A 14,868-nucleotide genomic window follows, 5' to 3' on the forward strand; every position below is an offset into this window, starting at 1 on the left:
TCTCAAACGTTGCTAGTGGGAATAATTTGGCAATCTTATGTAAGGTTAAACATACATACATACTAGTCAGCAATCTCCTATTTGCATGGGAGAATTAAATGTCTTAGGAAATAATAACTTTAAAAATGGATAACTAGATTATTTTTTTCTGGAGTGCTTACACAAAATAATCATATTAAGTTTTTCCAGACAAGATGGAAGTTTCTTTTATTTTGACTTGAGATTGTACTCTTGACTGAAATAATCAGGACCTTTTCATTGATAGTGATGTCACTGAAATGATAATTAGCAGTGTGATCTGCTTTGGCACCACTGGTAATTATGTACCTGAGGACTGTGGAAAGAATGGAATGAATATTGTTAGGGAACACATAGGAAGAAGTATGGTTTTTGTGGGAGCCTCTTTTTATAATTTGTGCATTAGGTTATTAGTCTCTTGAAAAAAGTAGTAATATCCTATCTAGAAAAGACCATTATTAAATTTTATATAAACAGAAACATAGCATGTGGGTGTGTGTATATGAGTGTATGTATAGCATCTTTTGCTCAAAGTTTTATTTTTCAGATTTCATTTTGCTGAATTTAGTAATAGTGTGCCAATTTGTACTGTTGTATAATATTATGTGAATATACCATATTTTATTAATCCATTGTACTGGATTATGTTCTTATCTGCTTGGATTATGTTTTATTTTATGTTTATATCTATTACTAATAATGCAACTACGAATATTTTTGTACAAGTCTTTGAGTGGAAATGTGCATTGTTTCTTTTTGAAATAAATCTAGGGATGGACTTTTTGGGCTATGGATACATGGGTGATTATCATTAGCAGATAATGCCAAAATGTTTTCCCTCCAGTAGTAAATGAGTTCTAGTTGCTCTACATTCTCCCACTTTTATTTAAGAACAGTTAAACAAACAAGGATGGTGAAGTGGCTAACCCAGAGAAAATGAACTTCAGGGATAATCCTAGATCTAACATTGATGGGGTTTTTTTCCATGTACACCCTGTGACCCCAATCAGTGTTGCAGTTGCCTTTTCCATATTTTCTCTCCTCATTTTATTAATTGTCCCAATTATCACTGGGTGTCTCTGAAGTCCTCATGCTTTTTTATGAAGTGAATTCCATCTTTGATCCTAATGGCAGGATAGTCAGTCTAAAATAATTAAAATAATCCCACCCTCTGGCCATAGATCATAGTTTCATATGTGTGAATTCATATGTATTTGGCTAGTGAAGCACAAAATTAGACTTTCTGAGGACTTCTTTTTGAGAGAATTTCTGGAAGAGTTTCTCTGTGTTTTCATAGATGTAAATATGGAGGGATGGAGGTAAGGTGCTGGAGTTAGCATTTCCTGACTGCAGAATCAAGCCATTTTTGGGTTGAAGCTGACACCATGGAGGATAGAAGATTGAGGTGGAAAGAATTTTGAGTTTTTAAATACATAGTTATGAAGCTAACCAGAGCACCATGAAGCTCATCCTACTTTATGATTATATATGCCAGTGCTCCCCAGTTTAGTTTGAATGTTCTGATACTTGTCATGGATCATTGGTGATTGCTAATTAAAAAACACTTTGCATTTACACATTGGAATATATATGTGTGATAATGGACTCAGTCAAATAAGCATATTTACCCACAGCTGTTAACCTAATATTAAAAAATTGAACCTGGTAAGAGTTAAGGAAACCATCATAAGTAGGAATTGATACTTCCTTGCTGTAACGCTCACCTTTTTGCATATACATGCAGGCAGAGAGCATTCACAACAGGTTCTGCACAGTTTCCTTATATGTCCTTACTGGGAGGTACAGAATCGCATAGGCCGCTGAAGACTCTAGGTGAAAGAGTCATTTGTACCCCAATGCTCTTGTTCACAGAGCAGCACAGTGTCTGCTTGGACAATATAGAGTGGAGTCCCCTCCTCCCATGATCAGATTATGAGTTCACCTTCCATACTGCTCTGATACTTTGTGCAGTGGCTGGAAGACATCCTTTAAAATGAACTGGTTGATATGTATGCCTTGCCCCTGCAGTGTGCATGCCTTTCCAACCTGAGAAAGTGTTTGAGACGCTTGATCACATCCATCAAGTTAAATTGTGAGCTTTGCTTTTTATTTTTAATGTTTGTTTATTTTTGAGAGATGGGGAGAGAGAGAGAGAGAGCACAAGCAGGGGAGAAGCGCTGAGAGTGGGAGACAGAATCTGAAGCAGGCTTCAGACTCTGAGCTGATGTGAGCTTGAACTCACAAGCTGATATCATGACCTGAGCGTAATTTGGATGCTTAACTGACTGAGCCACCCAGGCATCCCAAGAACTCTGCTTTTATTCCCTGGTATGGGGAGCTCAAATTATAGGTATCTGGAATAGCAGGCTTATAAAATTTGAATTTATTAAAATTTGTGCTGAAGGTGGCAAACTATTATTGAGCTCAGGCATAAACTAATTTATTGTCTTAAAGGAAAATGAACTTGAACAACTATTTATTTTGGATGATTTTATTTTTTCATGAATGTACAATAGCAGATTATTTGGACCCAATTTCTTTTTTTAAAGGAAGTTTTGAGGTTTTTTAATTGTTTTTAATGTTTATTTATTTTGAGGGAGAGTATAAACAGGGAGGAGTAGAGAGAGAGGGAGACAGAATCCGAAACAGGCTCCAGGCTCTGAGGTGTCAGCACAGAGCCCGATGTGGGGCTTGAACTCACAAACTGTGAGATCATGACCTAAGCCGAAGTCAGATGCTTAACTGACTGAGCCACTCAGTCACCTCTGGACCCAATTTCTTTTTAAAGCCTTGTGGAATAATCATTAAACGTTTTGGTTTTGGCAAACTGAAGTAACTAATGGTAAATATTGTTTTTCTTCATTGGCAAAATGGGGATAATTATAGGAATAGTGGTGTTTCAAGTATTAAGTGGGAGAATGTATGAGAAGTCCTTAAAGTTATCCCTAGGACATGGTGAATATTGAAAAGTAGCTATTGTTGGTATTATTTTATTTGCCTCAGAAAAACTGATTAGCAAGAATATTTATTCTTTCCACAAATCTTTTTTTAAAAATATTTTTATTTATTTCTAGGAGCGAGAGAGAGAGAGACAGCGTGAGCAGGGGAGGGTCAGAGAGAGAGGGAGACACAGACTCTGAAATAGGCTCCAGGCTCCGAGCTGGCAGTCAGCACAGAGCCAACGGGGATCTCGAACCCATGAACGCGAGGTCATGACCTAAGCGAAAGTCAGACGCTTAACTGACTAAGGCACCCAGGCGCCCCTATTCTTTCCACAGATCTTAATTAAGCATGAATTTATAGTCTAGTAATGGAGAGTAATTTATAGTCTAGTAATGGAGACAGACCATAAGCAGATCAGTACACTGACATTGTAACAAATGCTATGAATCCATCATGGGACTGACTATAGGATATAAAGGGTGGAGTGGGTGACAGAGTTAGATAAAACAATAAGGGATGACTTCTATGTGAAGGTGATTTTTGTTGAATAGTAAGAAGGAATAAGCTATGCCAAATAACAGTTTAGGAGGTGAAGAGAAGAAAAGATTGTAGGCAGGAACGACTATATGTTTAAATGTACTGGAGTTTGGCCAAGTTTCTGAACTCAACAAACTTGGGTAATACGATGATGTAAGGAACAACACATTCTTTTGTTACTGATGCTTTTGGAATGTGAGGATTCTCATTGGATTTTATGGTCTAATGAAACTGTGAAGTAGAAAGGGATCTCTGTGGGAGTAGAGATTTGTGTTATATAACCAGTGGAGATTCACAAGAGGTAATTTTAACAGAGCAGAAAATCTAATGCATAGGAACTTTTAATAGAAAAGATTCAAAAGGTTTTATTTTGCTGACATACATCTCTTGGGAGATTTATTCTGACATATAAAATACCCTGTATTTCACTGATTGCACCTATAAAATAAAAGTAAACTGAGATTTGTACCAACAAAATATTGAAGCTAATGTTAGGAAATAACAAAACAGTATTTAAAAAGAACTCAAGCATAAAAATTAATGAGTTTTTGTATAATTTTTATTCTACTTACCTACATATATCAGAGAAAGAAAAAATATATGTTCTTCCTTTAGAAAAATATATACTCTGCCTTTATGATGTCCAGTACCAGTAGGTTTTAAGATACCTGAATGAAATGACAAATGTTTTTATATCTCACCCAAGCATTTGCTGTTATATTACCCTGGGAGGATACAATGATGAGATTTTTCCTCTCAAAAAACTTAGATATTTATTGAATTTCCAGAAATCTGAAATATATGGATTAAAATTTAAAATTTCAGGGTGCCTGAGTGGCTCAGTCGGTTGAACGTCCGACTTCAGCTCAGGTCATGATCTCATGGTTCGTGGGTTCGAGCCCCGCATCGGGCTCTGTGCTGACAGCTAGCTCAGAGCCTGGAGCCTGCTTCACATTCTGTGTCTCCCTCTCTCTCTGACCCTCCCCTGCTCACACTGTCTCTCTCTCTCTCTCAGAAATAAATAAAACATTTTTTAAAAAAATTCATAAACTGCATGATTAATCTTTAGTGTCAAACATTTAGAATATGTACCAAAAATGGAATATTTAGCATCTTCTATGTAATTGAACTCTCACTGAACATCAGTCAAGTTTTTTTTTTCTTTCTTGAAAAAGTTTTTTTAATGTTTATTTTTGAGAGAGAGAGAGAGAGACAGAGCATAAGTGGGGGACAGGAAGAGAGAGGGGGAGACACAGAATCCAAGGTAGGATCCAGGCTCTGAACTGTCAGCACAGAGCCCAACTCACGACTTGAACTCACAGGCCATGAGATCATAACTTGAGCTGAACTTAGAAGGTTAACAGACTTGAGCCATCCAGTTGTCCTTATTTATTTATTTATTTATTTTTGTTTTTCTAGGTGACTTTTATTTTTATAAATAAAATCAATTTTTGTTTCTGATTATAAACATGAACTTAAAACATGTTTGTAATAATGCATAAATGCAAATCATACATAAAATGTAAACATGAAAATAAAATACAGTAACCTAATTTACAACATGGAGACTTAGAAGATCTAAATGGCAAATCTGGGAATCTATTTTTAAAGAGCTAACCCCTACCTCATCCAGGAGTAAATGTCACTGGTTTAAACATTGACTGAGATTCTCAAATTTTAACGTGCAAGTGAATCGCTTGTAAATTTGTTAAAGATTTTGATTCGGGAATCTCAGTGGGGCCCAAGGTTCTGAATTTGTGTTAATATCTTAGGAGATACTCATGTTGCTTGTCCAAGGTTCATGGTCAGATGGCTTTCTCCCATTTTTTAAAAAGCTTTTAGGATGAGAGGTGCCTGGGTCAGGTTAGGCATCTGACTTCTGTTCAGGTCTTGATCTTGGGGGTTCAGGAGTTCAAGCCCCACATTGGGCTCTGTGCTGACAGTTCAGAGTCTGGAGCCTGCTTTGGATTCTGTGTCTCCCTTTCTCTCTGCTTCTCTACTGCTTACATGCTCGCTCTCTCTCTCTCTCTCTCTCAAAAATAAACATTAAAGACTAATATAAAATAGGGGCGCCTGGGTGGCTTAGTCGGTTAAGCGTCCGACTTTCACTTAGGTCATGATCTCGCGGTTTGTGGATTCGAGCCCCGTGTCGGGTTCTGTGCTGACTGCCAGCTCGGAGCCTGGAGCCTGTTTCAATCTGTGACTCCCTCTCTCTCTGACCCTTCCCTGCTCACGCTGTCTCTCTCTCTCCTAGAAATAAATAAAAAAAAAAACCTGGTATTTAAAAAAAAATAATAATAACATAAAATAAAAAATAAAAAGCTTTCAAGGATGAAAATTTACATTTTTGAGTATTGTCTTTGACAAATTTTTACTCAGATTACAAAAAAAATGTTCTTCAGTATGATAAGTTAAGAGTAATTTCAATTTTAGTTCTCTCTCTTCATAAGATTATTCTTAAACTAAAGGGTACAAGAACAAGTAATCGCTTGTAAAGGCTACTGCATTTGGATAGATACCGTTAGGGGGAAGTTCACCTTTATCTTTGCTCAGTGGACTCAATTGTCAAGTGCATTTTCTTGAATCATTATCAATCTATTTATACCCAGGCCTTCTTATGAAGTTGATAATTCCACAGAATGCATTTTTCTAATGATCAGCATTCATCTATTTCTAGACAGCCTACCTATAAATGAAGAAGTCTTGACTCCACAGAATTCTGGAGAAAGAAATAACCTATGTTGAATGAGAGAGGCAGTTTTTTCTTTTTTTTTTTTTTTAAAGACAAATCTGGAAACAATCCCAGATTATGCATCAGTCCCATTAATTTAGACCTCAGCTGGGAAAACTCTAGAGAATAAAAACTTCATTTATTTATGATGTAGGGGTTCATTATTTTTCTTCCTGGAAAACATCTATTTTTAGTTCTTCTCAGCATGTGTTAGATCAAAACCTGGAAGTACCTTCTATAGATTCAGGTTTTAGTTACATGGTTGGAGCTGTTGTTATAAATCTAACCATTATAACAGTAATATAACAATAATTACAATGGGCCTATTTTTCAGGGCTATGTGTCTGGCACTGTGTGAAACACTTAATAACCACTATCTTAACCTGACACAAAAATATGTCAAAAAATGCTAGAATATTAGCATTAGCTCTATTTTAAAGATGATAACTTTGTGAAGGTTAGCAAGTTTAAATAACTTGCCCCCAGCCATAAAATAATGATAGAGGAAAGACATGATGAATCCAGAAAGCAGACCTAGTACTTCCTAACTTAAAAATATATACTCTTAATTTCTCAATGCCTTTTTTTTACTTCTCTCTGGCTCAGTAGGCATCCTCAAGTATGACAAAGTCTGTTACTGATAATTTTATATGAAATAATCTGTTTATTATTTTGGCATCTAATAGATGATGACTCTAAAAAAGTTACTGGTGCAATTCTAGAAAGTGGTATTCCTTCTAAGCAAGTATCCTTTGTATTTTTACTTAATGTATTTTTCCTAGGAGCCTGCAGATGATGGTAACAAAAGTTATACAGTACCATCATGCTTGGGTCATTTAGTTGTTAGTGTGAGGAGTTGCTTTAACTGAGCAAACCAAATGATTTAATATTTCTTTCCTTCCCTTGAAGAAACTTTAATAGGGTACATTTGTCTGAGAGAGACAGAAAGAGAGACAGAGACACACAGAGGGCAGGGGAAAGGAAGAAGGAGAGATTTTTTTTTTTTAAGGCACTTTTGCATGGATGAATGAAATGGTGATACAGTCCCATTATGATGATGTCCAATGGGACTACCACATTCTTTTCTCAAAGTTGTTGAAGGGATTTGAAAGTTTCTTTGTCAGAGAGCTGTTTTTTCTTCTTAAACTGGTAGGATATAGGTCATAGGATTAGAGCTCTATTAGGCAGTGTTCAGCAGTGTTCTGGAGAAATGATGAATTGAGGTCCAAGGATTTTCCTAGCAGAGAACTGGACTTTGCCAGCACCAACGCCTTTCTCTTTGAGAGTTCCTTGAAGCTTTGTGCAGCCCATCATACCCTGAATGGGTGCTTTATGATATTTAAATGTTGTTTAAAGTTGTTATGCCAATCGAAGTACAAGATGTAAGGCTGCTATGATAGGTTTTATGCAGATGTGTGGCTCAGTTTTTATAACATTTCCTATTTATAAAGCTTTAAAGGAATAAAAGAGGAGATTACTTGCTTACTAAGTTGATCCATGCCAGTGATTACTCTTAAAAGTTTATCTCCTATGCTCATTCTCAAACCTGGTTAATCATGCAATCAGCTTTCTTCTACCATATGTAGTCAACTATTTACCTATTCATATACACATATACATACATATATTTTATATGTTTAAATTGATGAATGAGTATGATTGAAGAAAGATGATAAATATGGTTTGTGTGTGTGTATGTATGTATGCATATGTATATTCAGGGTAATAAATGTGGCGGTGGTTTGATTTCTGACCAGACCATTCTTTACCATATATTTACAAAATAAAATGAAGATGGGGATGGGACTTTATATATTAAGTTTGTAATTTTTTAAATTACTATAAACCATAAAAGAAACCAACATTCACTGAATGCTGATAAAAATGAAAATGGCAGCTGTTATAAGGTTTGCATTGCTCCTAGATCTGAAAAATGTAATCCTCTCGTGTGGAGGGTGGGGAGAGGGGAGTTGGACCTTGAAGCATGGGGAAAAGCGAGGACTGGGAATTCCAATATCTTTCCAAAGTCAGCCTTAAGTTCTGGTCCAATTGTGGGGGTTTTCTGATAGGTTCAGGCACTGAAAACTGAATCACAGGATATTATGTGGCTATTTGATCACTCAAAGTAGGTAATTTCATTTATACAATTATAGTACATTAACCATTAGTATGAGTTTCCAGGTTAGGAACTTTAGCTGTAATAAAGACTGGTTTAAAGTCTACAATGACATTTTTCTTCATAGTGCCAGGTTCTAAACAATCAAAGATAAATGAACCGCCCTTGCTTTCAGTGCAAGTGAGGGGAAAAAATACACATACACACACTCTGGGGGAAGAAAAGCAGCAATACCGAGTTCTCTTTAGTAGTTCAATTGAGAGGGGAGAGGCTTGTCTGGCTGTTTGTGGGAGTGAATCTAATTATCAGTCTCTTACTTTCATTAATAGGTTGGAGCAAGTTAACTTCTTAGAGGAGGAAGTAGACATTATGTGTGAATTCTTAGACTACATTATGATGATTTAAGCATTATTTAAAATAGGTTAAGCATTCACAAAAATCATTTTTTCTTAATAAGTCCTTCGTGTGGTTGGGTAGGTGGACAGGAAGAACGTCAAATATGGAAAAGACAAAAATAACATGTAAAACATGATACTTACAGATGGGAAGACAGAGCATTCTGGAAAACTGAAGAGTACACTTTAATAAATTTTAATCTACATCTGTGCATTTTAATTAGCTAGACTAACCCTCAGTGAAAAATGTCACTGTCATCCACTGTAATGCATTCCTGTAATCCTGTTTCATTTCTCCCTTCCTCTACAGTGGTATGTGAGTAAAAGTCTTCTTGGATGAAGTCTATGTTTCCTGACCAATATTTTCTGTTTTCTTAGCCTCACTAGCCAAAAATCTGATGATGACTATGAAGATTATGCTTCTAACAAAACATGGGTCTTGACTCCAAAAGTTCCTGAGGGTGATGTCACAGTCATCTTAAATAACCTCCTGGAAGGATATGACAATAAACTACGGCCTGATATAGGAGGTACGTTAAAATATTTTGTGAAGTGATGTAGACAGACACAAACACATTGGAAGAAAACATTAGCATATTCTAATAATCAGAAATACTTAATGATCATTATACATTGTAAAAATAGATAAGGAATGTGTAAATAGCATTCAGGCTTGGGGGTGGGAGAGGCATTGATAAATCGAAAATGAAGAAAGTTGATCTTCAAGTGAGGCGTGAGAGCTAGAAATTCAAATTTCCCTAAATATCTTAGGCAAAGGCAATAGAAGAAATATGACAATTTGCTTTATGAAGTAACATCAAATCAAACAAGTAAATAATGGTAAAAGAAAGGATGTATTAGTTACACACTGCTGTGAAACAAAGTGCCACAACTCTCAGTGCCTTATAATAATAAGCATTTATTTAACACTTTGCCAGAGGTGGTCTAATTTAAGCTAAACCAGGTTGCAGCTGCTCATTTAAGAAAGCTATATTCTCATTCTACTCCTAGGAGCAGCAGATTAGCCAGGAGTATCCTTCTCATGAAAATAACAAAGAGCAAGACAGAAAGTGGAAGCTCATAAGGATTAATGTTTGGGATTAGAACTAGTGTACTCACTTGCCTGTGTAGTATTGGCCAACATAAGTCAGATGGTTAAGCACCAAGTTCAGAGGCAGAGAAGTAGCCCAACTGGGGGCATAGGTGCAGGGACTAATGAAGAATTCAATCCAACACAGAACATTAGGCCATGACACTTTCAGGGAAAGTGGATAATGATGACAGAAAACACCCTTGTTGAATTGAGGTACAGAATTATCTTATAAATCCTTGTTCATTAACTCTTAAATGAAAATGGAGCACGTCCATTTGGTCATGGATGTAATAATACATGAGTTTTAATATCAGTCATCTTTGACAAATGGTTGTATATTGAGTTTCCATATGGTTTCCTCATATTGTTTGATGAGTCACACGATTGAATATGTCATTTAGGAAGACTGATTTTGTGTTGGCCGAGGTGTATGAGGATTAAGTGGTCAGGAAAGGAATCAATAGAGGGAAATGTTTTAAAAACAACTTATAATATTTGTTGCACTATAGGTATATGCCACGTTTTTAATACATATTTTTTTCTGAACCACTAAGTATTATTTTTTTCTACATGGGTCAAGTCAGATTATGATGCCCAAAAAGATTCTGGGGCTTGAAGAAAAATGGTAAAATTCAGGATATCTGAGAAAAGGCCGAAGAAAATCTAAGCAGTATTTTATTTGTTCATTTTAATGTAATTTTAAAGGATAATCAGTTTCAAAACTCTAATATGCTTAGTTACTGCATTTACATGCTAAAAAGGAGATTTTTTGAAAGTAAATAGTTATTTAAATGTAATAAATTAGTCACCAACACCAAATTAGTTGTGAATAAATCACTTCTAATGTAGCAAAATAAATTTATTTCTAGAATAACACAGACTAAAACATTAAAATGTTAATGCACATATCTCTATCATTCTCTTTAAAGTGAAACCAACATTAATTCACACAGACATGTATGTGAACAGCATTGGTCCAGTGAATGCTATTAATATGGTAAGTTTTAATGGTTTGTCCATTCTAGTAAAATATTAGAGAATGTAGTATCATGAAAATAGCAAAGAATATGCTAATAAAAAATTTATAAGAAAGAGACAATCTTGCAGATTTTTATTTCAGAATCTTAATTATAATATGAAGATAATTATAATTTATTATGAGACTTAAATATGATCATATGTATACAAATTAATTTTTGTAAATATATACTTTTAAATTATACTTTTAAAATTCAACAATCATTGCTTACTTGGTAAGTACTGTTTACTATAAAATAAAATACAGTGTTCCACTAGTTTTTAGAAAATAATGGAATAGAGAAGACAGGTTGCTTCATACTGGAATTATTTATCAGAGAAAATAGTGCATTAGATATAACAATAAATGTAGCTTTGTTATTGTATGATTCTTTCTGCCCAAATCTGACATAAAAACTAGATTGGAATCTAGAATAGAACAGAGTACAACATGCCATAACATAAAACATAACATTAGTGATACTATAGTTTTGAAATGGTGTTTATCAGGCTGGCAATATGGATGGTCTCTTGAGTCAGAGAGATGAGAGACTTTAAGTGCTCTCACTTACAGTGATTAAAAAAAAAAAAAAAACCCAAAAAACTCTACTACTTGCATACTCCAAGCAAGTAAGTTTGTTTGTTTAACAATGAAGCAAATACCAACAATCTTCTTCCGCATAACTAAAATTTTCAGCATATTTGACATTCCAAAGCAAATTGTAAATATTAAAGACAAAGCTGTATGTATAGTTTATTTAAACATAGAACTTTTAATTTCAGGAGTATTAGTCCCCAGTACTGTTATCCCAGAATCATATTTTATGACATGCTGGTTTCAATGAATCTTAAAGATTTTATTTTTGTGGGTTTTATATATTTATTTATTTTTTTGCTTCTTGCCAAAATTTAGTTCAGAAATTATTTAATTACTTTATCTACTGGCATATCACAAATTAGTTGATAAAGAATTTCATAAGATGGGTTCCTTTCTTACTACTTGCAGACTACAAATAAGGAACAGAATGATGAATGAGTGATGTGGTTTACCTGGTGGAAATGTAGTCAGTTACAATGAGACACCTCATTAGGAGCTGCAAAGAAATCAATGCAAGTGAGGCAAAGGAAGGAGATTCTAGGGTAATCCTGAGAGGCTATGTATTTTTGGGTAAATAAATAATCTCATTTTATGTATGTTCTTCATTATAGAATGGTGGTTGGTTAGTGGTATCGGACAGGAAATGTGGGTGATTCCCATCACTCAGCTCTCAGGTTCTAAGAACACTGAGTTTTTTTCATTTATAGACATCAGTGAAATGTCTATAAGTTATAAAATATGTCTAGACATCAGTGAAATGTCTAAAAGTTATAAAATAATGTTAAGTAATATCTAAATATGACAAACCAAAACTTGGGAGTTCCTACTCCGGGTCTAATGGTCTGAATTCATATCAAACAATTCTTTTAATTAAAATCAACCACTTGCCACTTTAGTGATATATACTTGAGGGTAATCATTATAGAATCATGTCTCATCACAGCACTTTGAGAATGTGCTTTATGATAGAGTAAGCACAGTATTAAAGATTATTTTTTAATTGGTTCATTTCCTTGTGTTTAGTGAAAAGGACAGCTTTGATAGTAAAACATATTTTAAAAGTTACCTTGCATTGGGTTTTTGCTCTCTGCCAGACCAAAACCACTTTATGTGCATTCTCCTTTTCCATCTTCACACTACATAACAAGACAGGTTCTTAAAGATCCCAATTTTATTATGAGGCAACTGAGCCTTCCTCCAGAGCTCCAGTTTAGGGCTGTTTTGAGTACTATGGACTTTCTTGACTCTTTAGCAGTGATTCTGAACCTATGTGATTGATTTCCTCAAGACACATGTGATAATGTCTGAAGATATTTTTAGCTATCACAATATCCAGAGGTTATTGTGCTACTGGTGTCTAGTGGATAGAGGCTAAGAACCTACTAAGCATTCTCACACACACAAAACAGCCCCCAACAGCAAAGAATTAGCTAGCCCAAAGTAACATGAGAAACTGCCCTACAGACACTGAATGCAAATGACTATATTAAAACTATGATCTTTTGCTAGAATTCATCTAAACAGGTCTATTTTTTTTCATAAAAATATTAATTTGTCTATAAAAGATGGGTATATCTCCTTAGCAAAGCTTTTGCCTTCTTTTGGATTAATCAAAACCAGAGTAGCTTTGCTTTGTATTGGTAATGAGAATACAAATGATAAATACTAACAAATGTTCCACATTATAACTCTGTGTTAAAAATGTTCTATTTCACACCTTTTTTTTTTTAAAACAGGAATATACAATTGACATATTTTTTGCCCAAACATGGTATGACAGACGTCTGAAATTTAACAGCACCATTAAAGTCCTCCGATTGAATAGCAACATGGTAGGGAAAATCTGGATTCCAGACACTTTCTTCAGAAACTCCAAGAAAGCTGATGCACACTGGATAACCACCCCTAATAGGATGCTGAGAATTTGGAATGATGGTCGAGTGCTCTACACTTTAAGGTATTCTTTTGAAAAAGGAAAGGAATAATCTCTGGGAATAAAACAAAGATCACCCACATTCGCTTAAAACAAGAGGGATGAAAGAAATTTCAAACCTTCAGGGTGGGCAAGTTTGACCAAAATAGTATACGATAGTACAAAATTTGTATTTTGCTCTATTATCAATATGCTTTTTCAAAGCCATAGGTAGAACTTACTTTCTCTGATTGATGTGAGAACTCTGTTTTCTCACAGAGACATGAAATGTTTCAACTTTGTAAGGTTACCTGATCTTTGCGTCAGTCTTGACTTTTACATGTGTGTCCTGCTGCTATAAAATAAGGAAACTAACACACAGTTATCATTGGGATGACCAGTTGTTATGCTTGGAAATGTCTCTGTTTCCAAGGAAACCATTGCTAAAGGAGGAATTTTGGTTTGGAGGTCTCCTTGTAACTCCTTGTCTTTTCGCTATGCAATAGCAGGTAACTACAATGAGTTTAATCTGCCAGCTCCCACTCCCCACTATGCTGATATGCTATTTGACTTAATTTATTGGCTATTTCAGGAATAGACTTCTTTAGGGATAACTTGAAGGAGGTGTCTTTTATTTTCAGAACTAAATATGAAATAACTTTTGGGAGATTTTCTACTTAAATTCCTGTATGCCATTATCTTGATACTTCATTTTTATTATTTATTTATTTATTTATTTATTTATTTATAAAATGTTTAATTTTGAGAGAGTGCAAGTGGGGGAGGGACAGAGAGAGGGGGACAGAGGATCTGAAGCAGACTGCGCACTGATAGCAATGAGCTCGATGTGGGGCTCAAACTCACGAATTGCCAAGATCATGACCTGAGCTGATGTAGGATGCCCAACCGACTGAGCCACTCAGGCACCCCAGTGAAAGTATATTATTAAACAACATAATAGTTAAGTATGTAGACTTAAGAACCAGACACATCTGGCTTTGGTTCTTAGCTCTGTTTGACTATCAGTATGAATTAGGGCAACTCTCCAGAATTTCTATGTATATGATTTAGGTGCAGCTATCTGGTTGCAGGGGTCTTGGTGCTAGAAGATCTATCTCAAAGTTTTATTAGTAAATTTAATGTTTCTACTTTGTTACATTTTTATTTAGAGGAATTAGGTAGGAATTGATGGAGATTATTGGAAAGAATGCATCACCATTCCCATGACTCATGCCCCCACCCAAGATCAGTGACTAGGAAAAATGGCCACAATTACAAAAAGAATTCATTCCATATAGTTTGGATTCATCATGGGTTTCATTAAATGAGAGATAAGGTAATGATTGAAATTAGAATATAGTGGAAATCAAAGTTTGATAAATCAAAGCTCAGTCTAGCTTTTGAAAAATTAAGTCACTCACACTATCTCAAGTCCCTTTATTGTCCTATTAAGTACAGTCATTTTTTTACTTGTATTAATTTGTAGAATCTCAATCCAATATTTAATT

At 35.0% G+C, this 14,868-nt stretch overlaps 1 protein-coding gene across 1 annotated transcript in view; it reads left to right on the forward strand.

The window, feature by feature from the left end:
- Nucleotides 1-14,868, forward strand: part of GABRG2 (gamma-aminobutyric acid type A receptor subunit gamma2) — an 87,005-nt gene that overhangs the window by 15,403 nt on the left and 56,734 nt on the right. Inside the window, exons 2-4 of the mRNA XM_039219360.1 lie at nt 9,119-9,270; nt 10,763-10,830; nt 13,185-13,405. Coding sequence (XP_039075291.1) covers nt 9,119-9,270; nt 10,763-10,830; nt 13,185-13,405 — 441 coding nt within the window. The remainder of the gene's footprint in view (nt 1-9,118; nt 9,271-10,762; nt 10,831-13,184; nt 13,406-14,868) is intronic.

Source organism: Hyaena hyaena, unplaced genomic scaffold (genome assembly GCF_003009895.1).
Source record: "Hyaena hyaena isolate Hyena2069 unplaced genomic scaffold, ASM300989v1 scaffold_814, whole genome shotgun sequence".
Taxonomy (NCBI): Eukaryota; Metazoa; Chordata; class Mammalia; order Carnivora; family Hyaenidae; genus Hyaena; species Hyaena hyaena.